General features: G+C 39.8%; 1 protein-coding gene across 1 annotated transcript in view; it reads right to left on the bottom strand.

Annotated features, from left to right (window-relative positions):
- LOC107739657 (protein bicaudal D homolog 2-like) overlaps positions 1-16,387 on the bottom strand; it is a gene marked incomplete at its 5' end in the record, with an annotated part of 22,844 nt that extends 6,457 nt beyond the window's left edge. Inside the window, 7 exons of the mRNA XM_016551825.1 lie at positions 3,085-3,236; positions 3,797-4,552; positions 5,390-5,647; positions 7,814-8,110; positions 9,862-10,017; positions 10,136-10,288; positions 16,151-16,387. Coding sequence (XP_016407311.1) covers positions 3,085-3,236; positions 3,797-4,552; positions 5,390-5,647; positions 7,814-8,110; positions 9,862-10,017; positions 10,136-10,288; positions 16,151-16,387 — 2,009 coding nt within the window. The remainder of the gene's footprint in view (positions 1-3,084; positions 3,237-3,796; positions 4,553-5,389; positions 5,648-7,813; positions 8,111-9,861; positions 10,018-10,135; positions 10,289-16,150) is intronic.
- Positions 16,388-20,399: the final 4,012 nt, after the last annotated feature.

Raw genomic sequence — 20,399 nt, 5'->3', positions numbered from 1 at the left:
ACTTTTTTCAAAGATAGTCGTGTTATTTTATTATGCTTTGAAGAAACGTGCATAATATTTTGCTCGATGCGCCCTCTTGTGGCCTCAAAGGAGAGAAGCCAAAAGCTTTTTTCCCCCCTAACTGAAATTATTCCTTTTAAATTCGAATATAATTCGAATATTGATCATATTTAAGTAAAAATTTTGAATTTAGTTTTTCAGCCATTTTGACAGCCCTAATGTGAATAACTCAATTTTGACAAAAATGTCAGATAGAACCTTATAATTCCAAGGGGACGATTTGTATAACCAGAGTCTACCTACAAATGCCATGGTCAAACTATGTTTAGTGTAGCAAAACCATGGTTAATTTGGTCAAATGGTCAAAAGAGATGGATTAAAACAGCAGGTGTAATGTAAAGTGTCTCACTCTTCTATCTGTGCTGAGCAAAACGCATTTTTATACCAGGCTTCAACAGGACTTATAAAAGGGCACTGGCTTTTGAAATTTTGATGAAACTGTCTGCTAAGTGTTAGAAAGCCAAGACTCAATCTTCCTCAACCCTCTAAGTACAAAGATATATGCACCAGATCATATTTAGCTTTTCATACATGAGGTTTATAAAGCAGATGGTTCTGACACTGAAATAGGAAATACAACCACTGGAAAGAAAAATGTGCTCATTAGGCCATTTTTTGGGATCTTTAAATAAAGTAACAAGAAGACTTTGTCTCACTTGTGTCATTTAAACAGATCTTAATGTTAATAAAGGGTTGAATGCTCAGGAGATTAAACCATTGACACATGATGGAACAGACAGAACGATTACAGAGCCACACCTTCCCTAAACTGCACTTACATCTCTACACCCTAAAGCACAGTGCGTGTCAGTGCACGCTAAACACCACCCAATACACCATAATCACCACAAAACACACAACTACCACCCTACAGTCATCATAAAGCATAAATCCTGAGATTTTCTCAAGGGTGTGCTTCATCAGTCCTTCTCAGAGGACCAGGCGTGAGAATCTGAAAGGTCAAATATAAAACAATACTTTCTGAAAAGTTCTGGCTCTAAATTCAATTAAACTAAATTCTAATGTGAACTATCTAGTTTTGTCACATCATGAGAGTAAACTGTGTAAGATTAATGAACCATGTTATTTGGTGGAAGGATAGTTTTAACTAATAGTAATAGTTTTGTCATTAAGCATTATTGAAAACTTAGTGAAAAAAGCAGAGCCTCTCATGCCAGGTTACTTGATTGTTACCCATCACTGGTCGATCTGCTTGTTTGTGTAGCATTTCTCAGTTTCTCACAGGCATGAACTTTGAACAAGCCTCAGTCTGGCAAACTACCGCGAGCCCACTAAAGTGTGTGCGTCTGAGACATAAAGACACAGCGCCTCACAACAGAAATCAGTGCAGCTTCATTAGAGAACAATCGCCTCTAAACGCAGGGGTCAGGATTTTCCCGGGAAAAGAGGCCGGGTGTCACGCCAGAACCCATCTGCGGCTGCACGAGTGCGTGTGGATTGTTATTGTGACATACGTCTTGACACACATTCACCTCAGCCGCTTTTCAGCAACGCAGGAATGATCATCATCTCAGAGAAGATAGAGAAACAAAACAAAGACGAGTGTGAAAGACAAACCATACAAAACAGACAGAGAAGGTGAAAAGGTTTAGGAATCATACTCAATAAGAACAGCATATCTATATATACGTACATTTACTTCGTTCTTGTGATTTTGGGGTGCAATATGACTGAATAGTTTGAGCTGTGATTTTAGAGATGTTCGAGACTGTGGGAAAGAGAATCCAGCCCCCCGTCTGACAATCTGCCCTTATTAGCATATTAATACCCCACGGATCAGGCCAACACAAAACCCCTGTGGAAGGGGCCGCAGAACACAGCTGCTGATGAGAACGCTTCCCACTGAAACGAGTGAAAGAACGGTTTCATCAGTTTTGCCATTCCTCCCTCCCTGATGCACGTTAAGCACAGAGAAGTCATTGACGGTGTTCACGTGTCAGGAGGATCTGATTGGGCACCATATGCTGTCACGGCTTACAGTCTGTTCGGAAAGACTTAACGGCAGTTTTACTCTGACCCATACCTGCACCTAAGACACTGATCCCAATCACTGGGAGTCTGTTCTCACAAGACATAACTTATCTTAATCTGGTCAAAAACTGCCGACTTCGACAGGAAGAGGCCATCTGACCTACATGGAAGAAGGCCAGCCACAGTTTGATTTTCTCACTTACTTGCTACAAACCGTCTACACACAGATCTTGTGAGACTATGTGATCCCCGGAAGAAAGCTTTGTAAATTTTAAAGATACATTTATCAGGTGCACATTTTCTGATCAAGGGCAACATTTTCAGTGACTAAATTGAACAGAATTTAAAAAAAAAAAAAAAATAGTCCTTGCATTGACTTATACCTGGACTTTAAAGTGGACTCAAACTGCTTTATAGTTGTGAATTACATTCACACTAATGTTTTTAGGAAGCCAAACGATCTGAATAGTAGTAATTATATCTCTAAGAGAGAAATACAAAAAAATGAATATTTCACAGTAAGTATATTAATCATTTAACTTCGCACTAAACTTGTAAGACGTCTATGTTAAAACTGTTAAAAGCCAGGATACTACAGGCAAACACTGGTATTCACAAGGGCAAATACAAAGCAGAAATAAGGGCTGTAGAGCCTAGATTTGTGTGAATTGAGGAGCAAGCTTTTAGTTTTTGTTTTCTTCGGTGTACAATCTGCACTAATACTCTCTGAATGTAAGAGAGGAGAGATGATGTTTATGTCAGTTTATATCTGCGCCCCAGCTCAGTGCTTTACTGTTAAAAGACAAAATATGTAATGTTATTGGTAACTGCACTTAATAGTGAAATACAAGGTTATTAGTTTCTGTCCTTATATTTTTCATCTTATAGGCACCAATCAAACCAGGTCCAGGTGCCCCATCTATCAAACTGATAGATGAGAACAGAGAAGGAAATACAGGAGAGTGTCATAAGGCCAAATAAACTGTTGCTAATGTGTGTTTTCATAGATCTGTAGGAGTGTGCGTCTCATACCGCGTGGCAAACATGGCCCTGAGCGAGGAGAAAGTGGCTGCGTCCTCTTTTAGGGCTTTGAGCTCGTTGCGAAGCTTCATCATGGTTTCAGTCACCATGGCCTTTTCGTTCTCATATTTGCTCTTCAGGTTGGCCAGCGCCACCTCAGCGGTCTGGAAAACAACAACAAACACACGGGCAATTAGCAGCTTGTTAATGTTAATAACGTCTTAATATCTTCATGCCTTATAGTCGCCAGTTTTGGGGGTAATGCTTTATAAGTATAATCAGATCACTTTTAAATAACAAGTAAAGTAACACATTACTTTTAAATTTACAAAGAAATAGCTGAGTTACTTTTTCAAATAAGTAAAGCAAGTTACTTTTACGTTTTGCTATATATTGACTGACGCCTCTCCTGTCCCCATGCTGAGAGAGATCGGGAGTGAGGTGCAGACGCACTTCCTTCAGACGGAGGCTTATTCATTTCACTTCTGGTGTGAAAGGGCCTTTACAGTTACCAAAAATATAACTTTTGGGTTATTTTTTTGTTATTAAAAGACAAATAAGCAAGCCCAGCCCAGGTGACAAACAGTAACGCAAAAGAAACGTAATGCATTACTTTCCATAAAAAACAAACAGCTTCTTCAAAGAGTCATGAAGGAACACTAGTTAAGAGCCACTGCTGTAATGCACCAGTGTATCAGTGTAGCGATGAGGGGGAAACGCTGACCTGTTTGTTGGCCTTCAGGACGGTCCTCAGCGTAGCTATCTGCTCCCTCTTGGTGCTGAGGAGCGATTTGAGTTTGAGGATCTCCTCCACGCTGGCCTCCTGGTCTCGGTCTGCCCCGAGACCCAGCTCCAGGGAAGCTATGCGCTGGCGCGAGAGCTCGGTGGTGCGGTCCACCGCTAGCTGCAGGTGTCTGATCTGGTCACGGATGATAGCCACCAGGTTATAGATGTTCATGGGCTCTTTGCGGGGATCAGGCACCGGGGACGGGACGGAGGAGACCGGAGACGAAGCTCCGTCGCTGGGGAAGAGGCCGCGGGTCAGCAGGATGGGAGAGCGGCGTCCGCGACCGTCAGGGCTGCCCCAGCCTGTGGTCTGTGTGCCATTAACGCCAGCCTTACCTTCGCGGTAGTAGTCGAGCATGATGCGGTTCGGCGTTTCGTTGTTGCACATGCATACGTGATGGTAGAGGTTGGCTAGCTCCTCGCTGAAGGTGGCAAGCTCGTCTTGTGCGATGTTAAGGCTGCCCTGGGATTCGCCTGCCACTTCGCTGGCTTGACGGAGCTCTTTCTCGAGCCGTGCCAGCTGCTCGCGGTCGGCTCTGCTGCTGCGCTCCAGAGAAGAGACCTGTGTGCTTAAAGATGCAACCTGGCTCTCCAGCTGCACCCGCTCCTCCTTATACTGAGACTGACAGGCTGAATGTTCTGCCTTTAACGTTTTGAGCTCCTCCTTCAGTTGACTCGCCTCAGACACAGCGACCTGTGGTACAAACGAATCAGCATGCAACATCACTGTTGAACTGTGAACTGCTTCACTGTCTAAAAAGGCAGGACCTTTTAAGGCAGCATCCTAAATTAAATGGAAGCGAAAAACAAAAATGACTGATTTGAAATGCTTTTCTAGATGGCCATTATCTTCACATTCTTCACAGGAGAATCAACTCACACTTGCAAATGATTCCAATAGAGTGTGATGTTAACATTTTTAACAGGAAACATCAACAAAGCCAATATTCACTGGTCTGAAGGAGTTACATTCATTGAAATAGATATGCAAACCACAGCACTGGCACATAAAGTGAGATTAATTCCATAAAGTGCATTTGTATTATTTAAAGGATTATTATGAAATAAAGTTCAGTGTTTGCATTTCCCTGGACATTTGATTCATTTTGAGGAACACAGAATCTATGTTTTGTGATTTGAGAAAAGAGCAGCTGCAGAAATCTGCTCGACTGGTGTCTTATACAAATGTCAATAATGCAGAACAGAGACAAAAGAATATCGATAGAGATAAACTTTGCACTTTATATAATGTGAATGTTTGTGGAATACTTCAGGTCAACAACTCTCCAATCATGGGTTATGTCGTCTGTAGTTCAAAGGGCCCTTTTCTTTCAGCCTTGTGCTCAAAATAAGAACAAAATACATTGTACACAAAACAGTCCATTTTTAATTGGATACTTTAGGCATTGAATGAAAATATATTTATTGACTGGTTCACCATCTAAGATTTCGATTTTTTTCTTCACATCTTCTGCCACAGATGAAAACACCACATAAAAATATCTATGAAAAAAAAAAGATATTTCTATACCTTGTACTTGCACTCCAGGATCTCGGGGCCGTTGATGTCCACCTCATAGTATTCACTGTCCTCGTGGCTGTCGCGATCCTTCTCATTGTCCAGAGCGGACTGGCGCTCTTTGCTGGCCTGGAGTTTGCGGACGGCGTTGAGGTTCTCGGTGAGACGGCTGACCTTCTCGTGCTGCTCAGATAGCGCTCCGTGAGCCTGCTCCAGCTGCTTCTGAGACTCCTGCAGGGTCGACAGCAGCGTCACCTTCTCCCGCTCCACCTGAATAACAGACAAACACACACGCGACGTGTATCTTTTCAATCGGTTTGATCCCACAGTGTCATTCTTCTTCACTCAGCCGAGTCTAATGCCGTCCACTCTGATTTCATATAGGTTGCATTGTTGCAAATGTTTACGCCAAAAGCCTGACTTTGCACACCAGAGGAAAATAATTTCAGTGAGTTTTGAGTTCTTGCATTAGGTATTGCAGGACACATGCATGGTTTATTCTACAGGTTTTGTGAAAGTAGTACATTTAAGACTTTCTAAAGACCTTTTAAGACCAATAAAAGAAAATGTAATGACTCATTTAAAGATCTCCATTACCCTTTAATTACTTGTGTAAAAAAGACCTGCAGAAACGGGCTGAAAATCTGCAGTATACTTCTTTATAATTCAGTAAAAGCAGAACTTCCTTCAAAAGCACATTTGCTCTACACATGAATTACAGGACTTGCTGAAACAAGCAGTGGTGTGTGATCTGCTTTAACCTGTACTGACACACCTCATAGGGGAGTTGGAAAATGAGCCTATTTTCAAAAATAGTGGAGTGTTCCTTTAAAGTAAATTCTAGGGCTGCCCTCGACTAAAGATTTTTCTGGTCGTTTATTTTAAGCATTAGTTGACTAATCGCATGTTTAAAACCATTTAAATCATGCTAATAAGCCTTTAATTGCCTACAGAGCCTAATAAGCGCTCAAGCACACGCAAAAAGCTTGCGACAGCACACCGGCAGAAGTAATGATGATGAATGTGTCAGAGAAAAACTGTAAGATTAAACTGCATTAACATTTTAATAATCTATTGATAAACTAGTGTTTTCCATGTTTTCGGCTTAAGAGATGAAGTCGGCGACACTGACTCGTCATCTCCACAGTAGTGATACGCCTGCATGCAAGTTTCATACGGATTACATAATCTGAGAATATTTGTTTTTTTCAGATTTGAATTGTTTCATTTTCATTTGAAAGTAGACATTTCACTCTCTATAGATATATTTTTCATGTCTGTAAGGAAACTATACACTTCGCGCTCAAGTTTCGTGCATCCTGTTTGCTTTCATTATTTTACAAAACCGCGATGTTTTGTTGTTATAGTGAGTGCACACAAATAAACGTAGAGGCTTTACAGATTCTAAAGATGTATTACTCTTATCTGAATGACCAAAAATGATGGAGTATTTTAAGAGCAAGTGACCGCACCGGCGCCTCCATCTGTCCTGTGAGCGCAAACATTAGATTGAGCGGCCATGTAAAATTGCTACTTACATATTTCAGGTGATAAGCCATATTTGAGCTCGATGAATGATAGGCGAGCGTTTGGATGTACTGTATTACCACAAAATCCAGCCGTTAACGATCTGTCCGTGACCTCACCACTTTTTTTTCTGCGACTAAGCAACTAATAAAATTTTGGTCGACCAAGCCTCTTCTCGTTGACTAAAGGTTAGTCGACTATTAGGGGGCAGCCCTAGTAAATTCATTCTCAAATGGAGATAGAATTTTTTTAAGGGGTTTCATGTTACTGAAGAAAATCGCTTGTAATAAAAAATGTATGCAAAAATAGAAGTGGTCACTACTGGTCACAGAGGTTTGGGTGTTTTGTTCAATTGAGAAATCACATCATCTGGTTTATTGTGTCTGGAATGATTGCTTGATTGATCAATAGCAGTGTTCAAAGGTCACGAGGGCTACGTGAGGCAGCCTGATTACCATAATGGCCAGAAGGTGCTGCTGGCTGCAACAACACTCTCATATTGCTCCTATTATATTATAATCATATTGTTCGCCCATATTGCAGCAAACATCTCCGCTGGACACTGCAGTATGCATGGAGACGACTCGTTAGAGGTCAGAGTTTCTAACTTGACTTCCTGACAGATGGCTGAACTGACAGCTCACCGTGTCAGATGAGGCGGGCGCTCAATGCAACTTCCACTAATAGGATTTAAGCAGCCCAGCTGTCAGCCAATCAAACACAGAACTACACACTATGCATCGCACTGACTTGGTATATTATAAACGTGCCTCCACAGTATGCCACATTTCTGCCTTTGGGTTTGTCTTATTTTTTTGGCAGATATCGTAGCCTAACTCGGCTGAAATGACGGTGCCTGACTGAACACAGTGAATACGGTAAACGGATCAAAACAGCTTATCATCTCACCTGCAGCAGCTGCTGTTTGAGCTTCTGGATCTCTGAGATGTTGAGCTCATTCAGCAGATTGTCCACGAGGCTGGAGGAAGGGTGGAACCGCTCTCCTTTTTTGGGCGTGGAAACACGGTTGTCGTTGTTGTCGATCTTGTCAAAGCCATTTTCATAGATGTGGAGGGGTTCGTCGTTGTTGGGCTCGATTGAGGTGTCGTCGCTGAACTTCAGCCCATCGAGGGAGATGCTCAAAGGACTGTGGTACATCGAGTCTCCGATGGTCATGTACTGCGACAACTCCTTTCTTAAGGCGGCCTGGATTAATGGAGCCCAACAAATATCATTAAATCAGACCTCAGGGTGGACTGGCAGACGCCTACAGCAGGCTTTATCTGATACAAACACTTTCAGAAGAAACTGCTAAACTCCCTGCCATAGTACTCGGGTGCTGTGGGTGGTTGCCATGGCCTTGATATTTGGTTTCTAGGGTGTTCTGAGTGGGTTTTAGTGTGTTACTAAGCAACTACGGAGGAGTTCTTGGTGGTTTCAACCACCCTCAAGTCAAGTCCTTCAATGAAAATCTATAGGACTGTTTTTCTTGTGTTAACCAAAAACGTCCAATAACAAAAAAGTAAATGGCACACGTAAGTTGCTCGTAGATGGAAATGTGCAATGTTTGCATTCAAATGATTAGAAATGTGCCTAAAAATGCAAAACATTTAGATAGTGAGATCCCAAGGGATTTTTTTTCTGATTCCACTTAATGATTCCAGTTCCTTTGAGACTGCATTCATGAAAGCACCCCACCCCCACAATAATAGGGCCCATACTACAATCATTTCACATCGTCAAGTCCATTTTATTTATATAGCGGTTTACACAGTGTCCATTGACAGTTATACGAGTTTAGTCCAAAATGTATGTTTAGTATTGTTTAAAAAACTAAGTATATTATGTATATAATATTAAGACTTCATATTTCATAGTATTATCAATTTGACTGCACTGACACTATTGGACAAGAACAAAACTGAACTGAACTGAATAATGACACTATTGCTTTCAGTATAGCTGCTGATTGCTGAATTGAACCCGTTTTAAAAATTGATGAACTTTACACAGTTATTGAACTGAACTGAATCAACACTGAACTGACTTGAGCTAAATAATGACACTATAGTCTTTTTAGAGCTGCTTTACAGCATTATTTTGATTTGCCTCGTATTTGAGGCAAAATATAAAGTTTGCATCATTAATTGTTACTTTTCCCGTTTATTAGAGTGAAGCTTCTTTGAAACAATCTCTATTGTATAAAGAGATATATAAATAAAGGTGACTTGACTAGCGATGCAGCAAAATTAAGTTTTTTACCAAAACACAAACATTTAAGCTGCACACAAGGCAATAACTTTTTAATGATATAACTAAGTTTTTACAGATTTAATCAAACATATATTAAATAATGAAGACAACAGGTTAACCGCAAATATAATGAATGTGTAATATACTGCATACATTTTGAAAAAAGTTCCTATCTAGACTTTTTTTTTTTTCTAGTTGATTAATGAGTTTATAGTCATTGAACCGCTTTCCTGAGGTAAAAGTAACAATATGTGACACACTATTTATAACTCCCTCCAACACCGACAAGTCTCACCAGCCTATGAATACTTTTGACTGATTCGGTAAAAAGAACCAGCTCATGATGCTCAGTCACCTGTCAAGACAAGTCACCTTTATTTATATAGCGCTTTTAACAATACAGATTGTGTCAAAGCAACTGAACAGCATTAATTAGGAAAATAGTGTGTCAATAATGCAAAAATGACAATAGTCATTAACCTGTCAGTTAGACTACACTGGCAGGCTCTATGTTTGTTGGTGAAAAGACAATGTAAGAAAGACAAAATTTCGTCCTCCAGTATTCAATCGTTCCCGTATTTATTTATTTTAATGGAACCTGTTTTTGATTTCCAGCTTAACCTTAATATAATATCTATAATAATATCTAGCTGTAAATAATAATAATAATAATAACATAAAAAAGAAAGAAAATCATCTCTTGCCTTCTGCTCCCTCTCAGTCTTGATGGTTTCCAGCGCCTCCCCGAGCTGCCTCTCTGCGATCTCCTTCAGACGGATGGCGTCTTCCAACTGGCTGTTCAGAAACTGGGTATCTTCCTCCAGACGACGAATTTCATGTTTCAGACCCTCAAACTCAACCTAGAAGATATCACACACACGCTAACTGTGACTAATGCCACATTTCCACTGTCTCTAGTAGAAACTCCACTGATGGAACTGATATTTAACACGGATGGCTGATGCAGCTGAATGTCACCTGGCTCTGTTTTAAGACAGAAACATGCTTCTGCAGGGTGATGTTCTCCTCCTCGAGTTCGCTGTAGTCCTGCAGCAGACGAGCCTCTCTGAACTTGAACTCCTTGATGTCGTCGCGCAGACGAGATCTCTGCAGCTCCACCATCTGACTGCTCTGTAAAACAGCAGAAGCAGCTGCTCAGAAATACAGTACAGCAGTATTGTGAAATATTACACAAATTTAAAACAGCTGTTTTCTGTGTGAATATATTGTAAACTGTAATTTATTTCTGTGATGCACAGCTGTATTTTCAGCATCATTACTCCAGTCTTCAGTGTCACATGATCTTCAGAAATCAGTCTAATATGCTGATCTGCTGCTCAAGAAACATTTCTGATTATTATCAGTGTTGAAAACAGTTGTGCCACCCAATATTTTTGTGGAAACTGTGATACATTTGTTTTCAGGATTCTTTGGTGAATAGAAAGAACAGCATATATGTGACCCTGGAGCACAAAAGCAGTCTTAAGTCGCTGGGGTATATTTGTAGCAATAGCCAAAAATACATTGTGTCGGGCAAAATTATCGATTTTTTTTTATGCCAAAAATCATTAGGATATTCAGTAAAGATCATGTTCCATGAAGATATTTTGTACATTTCCTACCGTAAATATATCAAAAATGTATTATCATTAGTAATATGCATTGCTAAGGACTTCATTTGGACAACTTTATCAATATTTTGATTTGTTTGCACGCTCAGATTCCAGATTTTCAAAAAGTTTTGTCTCGGCCAAATATTGTTCTATCCAAACAAACCATACATCAATGGAAAGCTTAGCATATTTATTCAGATGATGTATAAATCTCACATTCAAAAAAAATTGACCCGTATGACTGGGTTTGTGGTCCAGGGTCACATATTTGAACTAGCAATTTCTGTAACATTAAAAATGTCTTTACGTCCCCTTTTGATCCATTTAATTTGTCTTTGCTGAATAAAAGTACTAATTTCTTTCAGAAAATAATCTTCCTGACTGACCCCAGCCTTTGAATCAACCCTCTGCTCACAGGGTTGTGAATGGTTGTATGTCTCGCTCTAATCAACCACACTTTTATCCTTTGACCTGCTTGAATCTGTTTATCAGTCCATCTGTACACCTCCGTCTCTATCTCTCCGTCTTTGCCCCATCTGCTGAGCCACACGCAAAAATTCATTTCACTTCATTAATCCCTTCCAGAGGACTGTGCCATTAAACACGGTCTCTTTCTTTTCCCAAATCCTCACTCACCTCACACCATCTGTGGTTTTTATTCGTAATTTCCTTTTAATCCTATATTTGCATCCTTGTTGGTGAATTAGACATTACTGGTCACTAGGGATGTAACGATTCACGATTGAAAATCGATACAAATATAACGATTCACTCAACTCACGATTCGATTCACGGTTCTGATTTCACGATTCGATTTTCTCACGATTTTTTTTTACAAAATGAGACTGAAGATATTATACAGTAAATGAAAAGGTGTTGTTTTATTAAGCTATTGCTGCACGTTTCTTTGTGTTACACAAGTTACACAAATGAAAGAAATCTCTTAATATGAACAAACTAAGGCTTTGTCTGTGCTCTTTCCATTTAAAATTAGAGGCAACCACTGCATTTTAATCATGATCCAAACAAAGATGCAGCATACATACAGCATGAGCAGTTTTTAATCTAATTTGAACTGTATAATTTCGAAATTTGAAGCAAAAAACAGAATGATCTGACTTTAGTGTTGTGAAACTATACATAAAACATATCTGAACGAAACAGCAGACGAGCTGAATGAGACGTAGATTCACTCTCTGCCAGCAGGTGGCGCTCATGAACAGCAATGATACAGTGTTTCCTGGGTTACCGCTGTAAACAAAGCAGCGCTGCACTCATGAACAGCAATGATACAGTGTTTCCTGGGTTACCGCTGTAAACAAAGCAGCGCTGCACTCATGAACAGCAATGATACAGTGTTTCCTGGGTTACCGCTGTAAACAAAGCAGCGCTGCACTCATGAACAGCAATGATACAGTGTTTCCTGGGTTACCGCTGTAAACAAAGCAGCGCTGCACTCATGAACAGCAATGATACAGTGTTTCCTGGGTTACCGCTGTAAACAAAGCAGCGCTGCACTCATGAACAGCAATGATACAGTGTTTCCTGGGTTACCGCTGTAAACAAAGCAGCGCTGCACTCATGAACAGCAATGATACAGTGTTTCCTGGGTTACCGCTGTAAACAAAGCAGCGCTGCACTCATGAACAGCAATGATACAGTGTTTCCTGGGTTACCGCTGTAAACAAAGCAGCGCTGCACTCATGAACAGCAATGATACAGTGTTTCCTGGGTTACCGCTGTAAACAAAGCAGCGCTGCACTCATGAACAGCAATGATACAGTGTTTCCTGGGTTACCGCTGTAAACAAAGCAGCGCTGCACTCATGAACAGCAATGATACAGTGTTTCCTGGGTTACCGCTGTAAACAAAGCAGCGCTGCACTCATGAACAGCAATGATACAGTGTTTCCTGGGTTACCGCTGTAAACAAAGCAGCGCTGCACTCATGAACAGCAATGATACAGTGTTTCCTGGGTTACCGCTGTAAACAAAGCAGCGCTGCACTCATGAACAGCAATGATACAGTGTTTCCTGGGTTACCGCTGTAAACAAAGCAGCGCTGCACTCATGAACAGCAATGATACAGTGTTTCCTGGGTTACCGCTGTAAACAAAGCAGCGCTGCACTCATGAACAGCAATGATACAGTGTTTCCTGGGTTACCGCTGTAAACAAAGCAGCGCTGCACTCATGAACAGCAATGATACAGTGTTTCCTGGGTTACCGCTGTAAACAAAGCAGCGCTGCACTCATGAACAGCAATGATACAGTGTTTCCTGGGTTACCGCTGTAAACAAAGCAGCGCTGCACTCATGAACAGCAATGATACAGTGTTTCCTGGGTTACCGCTGTAAACAAAGCAGCGCTGCACTCATGAACAGCAATGATACAGTGTTTCCTGGGTTACCGCTGTAAACAAAGCAGCGCTGCACTCATGAACAGCAATGATACAGTGTTTCCTGGGTTACCGCTGTAAACAAAGCAGCGCTGCACTCATGAACAGCAATGATACAGTGTTTCCTGGGTTACCGCTGTAAACAAAGCAGCGCTGCACTCATGAACAGCAATGATACAGTGTTTCCTGGGTTACCGCTGTAAACAAAGCAGCGCTATGCTTATGAACAGCAATGATTCAGTTTTTTCTCTTATGAACACTACTTTAATATGCATCGTTCAGAGGCAAGATGAAAAGAAAATACCACAAACTTTTCTAAAGATAGTCTTTATCTCTGAGGGGAACTGACTGTCTTTAGGAAAGTTTAGATGATATTTTCTTTTCATCTCGTCTCTGTATAATGCACATTAAAGTTGTTAGTCTTTGCAACTTTACAGATCTTCTTTATGCACCAAGACCTTGTAACAGTCCAAAGAGAAAGAAAAAATTGAAATTGCATCATATGACCCCTTAAAAAAAAAAATCATGAGAAAATCGAATCGTCAAATCAGTATTGTGAATCAAATCGTGAGTTGAGTGAATCGTTACATCCCTACTGGTCACACTGTGCATTCGTACAGCATTATATAATGGGTTTCAGTCTGTATTTTTCCTCACATTCAGTTTTAACACAGTTTGTGTTTGTTGGGCAGGGTATGGCACGTCCAGTCAGTGGTGTAGACAAAGGCGGGGCTAGGGGACACCGGCTCATCTGGAAAATTGATTGGCCCCCCCCCAGTGTCCCCTGACCTCTCTAAATATAATGCTAACTAAAGCAGTCTTGCTAAAGGAAATACATTTGCTGCTCCCAGTTTCAGATTTAATTTGGGTTTTCCTGCATTTAAATTTTTTGTGAAAGCAACATTTCAGGCCACACAAATGTTCTGTTCTGGCTTTGTTTGAAACCATTTTCATTGGCAAAACAGGAAAAAAACAGACAATATTGTGTCTAAAATGTAACACACTCAATATTAACTTCTTGTTTTTTGAAACTATTGCATAAAGTAATATTACATTTGTGACTGCGCTGACAAACTAACATTCAGGAAAACGGCACTCTTGCTTTTTGTTATTACATAACTACATCATGGCTTTCAAATATAAAAAAACACACACACTTGAATTATCAGAGCATTCTAACTGTACTCTAATATGATTCATCACACAGTGAATGCTTTTGGACTCTCAAGACTGTTTTCTACAAAGTGAGTGACATACTTGATAAAGTGAGCTTGCATATCATTAAAACAACAATTATGAAATTATCATAAACTATATCGCACACCCCTCAACTAATACTTGGTTGAAACACCTTTTGCTATCAAGAGTCCATTAACTGAGCACATCTTGATTTGTCCTTTTTTTCACGCTCTTCCGTAAAGAAAGAGCTCCAGACTGATCATATTGCGGGAGATTTCAAAATCTACTACTAAAGCTTCCAATCACTGTAATGCATTCATCAGCATGTGACCATCCTAACGATCCAGACACAGGCCGTTCAGTCAGAGAGACGCTCACACATACCCCTTTTCCACCACGGTAGTTTGAGTGCTGGTTCGGAGCCAGAGCCTAGTTTCAAATCAGTTCTTTGTCTTTCGACACCCAAAGCACCCAACCAGGAAAAGTGGTTCGTAAGTAGCACCAAAACAAACAGACAAACAGAAACCTTTGACCGCCATTTTTGAAATAGCAGCTAAACACGAACACGTTGGATTCGCCGTGTTTGGATGCCGATGTAGGTTTGCAAAGCCATGAACATCAATAGCAATGCAACGTCCACCACTGTTGATGGTGTGTTTAGGCTCGTTCGGGATGCATCGGCGCTGCGCGGACTGGTCGGTGTGCCGCGGGAGTGATTGGAAAGCAGACGACTCTCTTTATGTTTGGTGCTTTGGTGTTGTGTGCTGATTAGGGATGTAACGATTCACCCAACTCACGATTCGATTCACAATTTTTTTTTTTTTACAAAATGAGATTTTAGACATATTATAAATTAAATGTGTCCTTTTATTATTGCTTGGACAAAATACTGTACGATTCTTTGTGAAATTGATAACACTATAATAATATACTAATATAGCACTTGTAAATTATTGCTCTTTTTTTTGTTGGTTTTGATTGCTTCTATTGTCCTCATTGGTTAGTCGCTATGGATAAAAGCGTTTGCTAAATAACCAAATTTAAATATAATGTAAATGTAAATAACAAAACTACATTTTATTTTATTTTATTTTAAAACAAGCCCCAAATCAAATAAATAAGTAACACAAATAAAAGAAATCTCTTCATATAAACAAACTAAGGCTTTGTCTGTGCTCTTTCCATTTAAAATTAGAGGCAACCACTGCATTTTAATCATGATCCAAACAAAGATGCTGCATACATGCAACATGAGCAGTTTTTAATCTAAATTAGATTGTATAATTTCGAAATTTGAAGCAAAAACAGAATGGTTTGACTTCAGTTTTGTGAAATTATGCATAAAAAATATCTGCATGAAACAGAAACAGCAGACGAGCTGAACAAGACACAGATGCACTCTCTCCAGCAGGTGGCGCTTAAAGTGTTTTCTTGGTTTCCGCTGTAAACTGAATCGCAATTTGTTTAGCATCTCAACCGATTTGAATCGTCACATATTTAAACTGATTTTCAACCGGCTCGCGGTTAATCGTTACATCCCTAGTGCTGATGCATCTTGAACAAGCCTGTTGTGTTTGGCGCTGTTGCTGGGAAAGCGTTTCCTAGCGTTGCTGGGAAAGATGAGACGTATTCAATGACGTAAGACCTGGCTCTATGGTGGCTCTCTAGCCCGTGGAAAGGCAAACCAGTTCTTAGAAGGCTCGCCAGTCGAACCAACTCCGAACCGCCAATAGCACTGGCTCTGAACTAGCACTCGGTTCACGCTGGTGGAAAAGGGGTAACAGTGCTGAAGTGCTTAGACTGACCTCTCGGAGTTCCTGAGTGATGGTGGCGAGCCGTTCGTTCTCTGACTGGACGTTGGTCAGGATGTTACGTGCTTGTCGCAGCTCTGCCTGCAGCTCTTGCATGCGCTGCTCGTAATACGCCTCCTTACACGCTGACTCCTGGATCAGCGACTCCTCGCGGCTCTCGCCGTCAGCCGCCACCTTCCTGTGGTTGGAGTGGGCCTGTCCGAAGGCCTGTGTAATGGAAGAAGGATACAAAGATTAGAGAAAACAAGCAGTATACCATGCAAACTCTGCATCCAAAAGTGTGCTCACTGCAGCACCAAGTCAAGTCACCTTTATTTTCATAGCGCTTTATAAAATACAGACTGTTTCAAAGCAGCTTCACAGTAATAAACAGGACAATAGCACAATTTTTGATGCAAACTTCATCAAATATGAGACAAATCCAAATGTGACAAAACATTCCTTAGATTTAGAACTTAAGTCTGAATGAAATGATCAAGGTTGCTCAGGGTTTTACTTTTAGGATCAGTTTACAATAGGAAAGACTGGAGTCTCAGCCCTTTTATAGGGTACTTGGAGAAGTGTACATGCGGAACATTTCAGGTTTGAGAACTCTCTCAGACCTTTTATTTTATGAGGGTGTGAAGGTGCCTTTTTTTTAATTCCCTAACTTTTGGGTTGATTGATTTCTGGTAGATAGATAGGAAGCTATGGTCTCTATGGCAGCTTTCTGCTGTAAAAATACTGAGTTTGAGATTCTGCTGGTTACAGCTAGAGCTAGAAGAAATCTAAGGAAAAGTTTTGAGCTTTGAGAAATGAAAAAATAAACAAAAACTATAAAAAAAATATATATATATATATATTTAAAAAAAAAAGTAATTATGTTTATAATTGACATAAAATAGCTTATGCCTGTCATTGAGGTCTAAAAGGGGATCCAGCGCTCACTAAGGGGCCTCAGCAAACTTCCAAGGGGGACCTAATAAGCCTTAAAATCATTTCAGATTCCCATCATCATCACTGTAGTATTCCTTGTACCTTTCATTTATGCTAATTTAAGTTTTTAAAATGTATGACAGAATTTTTAAATTCTAACACTGTGCCCTAACTAGACGCAAACAAGGCGACATGATAAAAGCATGTTAATCAGAGAAAATTTTGTTTAAACAACTTTTTTTTAAAAAACAAAACAAAAGATGATAAATTCCTGGAGAAGGCAATCACAGGACTTCACAAAAACCATCTAATCAGTATTAATGATCAACAGTATGTTCTTCAGTATCAACTGTAATGTTCATATATAATATATACTCGCATTTATTAGGGGTGTAATGGTTCAGATTGCTCATGGTTCAGTTCGGTACGGTTCACGGTTTTAGGGTCACGGTTCGGTTCAGTACGGTTCGGTATGTGCTATGTTCAGGCAAAAAAGGACTATGGTCAAATAAAAATAAAGAAAATAATAACAAATAATCAAACTAAATGCAACAGCACAAATAAAAACAATAGAGCAAAGATACAAATCAAATAAACTGTGTTTTCAGGTGTTTAACAGTAATTTTCAGGCCCAGAAATTTAAAAGTAAACAAAATGTAAAATAACAGAGCATATTTCACTGTATAAATTAAAGATCACTCCTTGTTGAAGTTACAAAAGCTATTCAGTCAAGAGAAGAGAGTGATTTCTTTGTCTTTTGTTGTTGAACATTAAAAACACAGACAGCAGGAATAGACTGCTGTTCCTTTAAAGTTGGCATGAAACGGAAGTTGCGATAGCATTTCTTCCCTTCTGTGACGTATATCCGAGTGAAACGGCTTCTGGAATGTAGGGCGGGATTTCAGCCTTCGCCAGGAGTTTGACTGACAGGCGATCTGACCAACAAGACAGAGCAGGTTACTTTTGGAATGAAACTATAAGTCTCAGCTTTCAAAAATTGTTAATTTTTAAACAAATTCAAACTATACATATCATTTTTGTGACTCTTTAATGTGACCTATCGCTGTCAGGTCGCCTCAGTTCTGGTGGTTCAAATGTGAATCGATCTCTTCCTGCTAATTATAGCTCGAAATAAACATGAATAAACATCAGAAGGTATGTCGTCTCAACCGCGGAAGACGTCAATACACCATTTTCAAGTTTGACTCTACTGACGTTAATCTATTAACTTTCCTGTCTGGTTTGTTTGTCGGACAAAACGGTGGATTCGGCATTATGACTGGTCAGATCGCCTGTCAATCAAACTCCGGTGTTAAAAGCCTGGTCATTGGACAGTCAGTATAGTCCAACCCCTACGTACCAAGAGTACCGCGATACGTATTGTGGGTGGTGTATTGTGGTTTTTCGGTTTGGTTTGAATATCGTTACACCCCTAATATTTATATTTAATACACTGGAATAACAAATGCTGGGTTGAAAACGGGAAAAAATAGTTGCTACCCATGTAGGTTGTTTCTAATCTATTTCAGTCAGGATGCTGCCATAGAGAACAGCTGGCCGTTTCAGCTCAGTATGTTTATTGATCCCGTGACCATTCTTCTGAGCTGGCCAGAGGAGGAGGAGGAAGTGTTTACTAAGGCTGAGAGAGTTTCCTGTGAGTTCAGGCACCAGCTGAAGCAACTTTGTTTTTAACAATGCTGCATTTAATTAATTACTTTAGGGTACCCCATGTAAGTACAGTATAGTTTGGCATGGAGGTTTTCCTCTGCTCTGCACATTTAGTATGTTTTCTCTTATCTGACAGACTATGCAGTTCATGGATCTCTCTCCTAATGAGCTGATGATCTGAATCAGGTGTGTTAAATAAGGGAGACACAAAATGTGCAGAGCAGTGGGTCCCCAGGACCAGGATTGAAAACCAATGGTTTAGCACAGTTATCATGTGCGCTTAAACTGTCAGAAAAACACAGGATTCACATAAACACAGTAGGTTATGTCTTGAGTGGGAGAGGGGGAAAAAATGGTATGTTGGATCCGTGCATTAAGTCTTAAGTGAAGCAGCCTAATATATCTGCTGCTGTCCATGCTGTTAATGTGCAAAAAAGAGAAAAATCATTGCTTTTGACTGAATAACTTTTGTAGCTTTAATAAGAATCTAAGTAGATTTAATTTAGGCAGTGTTATTTTTTACATTTGATTCAATTTCTTACTTGAAAGCTATTGTTAAATAGACCTACTGTACCTGAAAAAAAAAAAATTTAAACTGTTTATTGCATTCATTTATTGTATTTAGCCTATTGTTGGTATTCTGCATCTTTGTTCTTATTTTTAATAACAAAGATAAAATAATGAAATAAAATGAAGTGAAATAAGATTTCTTATATTATCCACCCTTTCTTTGGCCTAAATGTCTGTCTTTCTTTATTTCTTTTGTTTTGTTGCCTTGTAGGGCTATATTTTTTAAATTGGGAAATTAACTTGTACTGCTCAGTAATTTCCAAAACAGGCTCAAAAACCAACATGAGAAAGAATCATGATGAGATTGTGAATCATGATCCACAATTTGTGATGTGATATTTTTGCCATATTGCCCAACCCAAGTTCACCCCAGGTTAGGGCTGGGTGGTTTAACGCTATTTACCATGTGATGGTAGACATGCGTCAACTAGTAGAGATTCTGCTACATCATTTATACCGCTGGAGGTGTTTGTGCAGCTCTCAGTGGGCAGAACTTCTTTATGCCATAGCAAAAAGAATACAATGAGGAATGGCTGAAGAAAATCCCCAAAAAAGAAAGATGCTGTTATGAAGGGAAATGTTAGACAGAACATGGTGTTTCTATGGAGTTTATGTTGATTATGGCTTCCTAGTAATGTCACTACTTGCCAAATGATAGTATTCAACTAATTTCCATCAAAGGCGTGTGTACGTCAAATATTTTACAACAGCTTCAATCTGTTTTTACTTTGACCGTTTGGAATTTTTAGGTTTGAACTCGTGTTTAATGTCTTGCTTTTTGTCCATCGAGTTCCAAATAAACACAGAAAATAATCAAATGAGAGGAAGTACATTTGTAAAGTGTTCCAAAACCAAAAACAGGCATTTCCACATGGTTATTTGAAATATAAACTACTTCATCTTTGAATTTCCAGCAAAAATAAACATACTGCAGTATATACTGTAACCCTGATAAGATTTTAGTCATCATCTTGGACAAATGGCATTTAGGAGGGTGTCTAACAGCCGGTACTAAAGTCTGCGCCGGCTAGCTGTTTCTAACCAGCAGAACAAACTCAAACACCTTCCCTTTGGACAGATTTTGGTCAAA

This window comes from Sinocyclocheilus rhinocerous, unplaced genomic scaffold (genome assembly GCF_001515625.1).
Source record: "Sinocyclocheilus rhinocerous isolate Xijiao unplaced genomic scaffold, SAMN03320098_v1.1 scaffold435, whole genome shotgun sequence".
Taxonomy (NCBI): domain Eukaryota; kingdom Metazoa; phylum Chordata; class Actinopteri; order Cypriniformes; family Cyprinidae; genus Sinocyclocheilus; species Sinocyclocheilus rhinocerous.
Note: the sequence above shows the minus strand (reverse complement) of the source record. Positions and strands in the feature narration are given on the sequence as shown.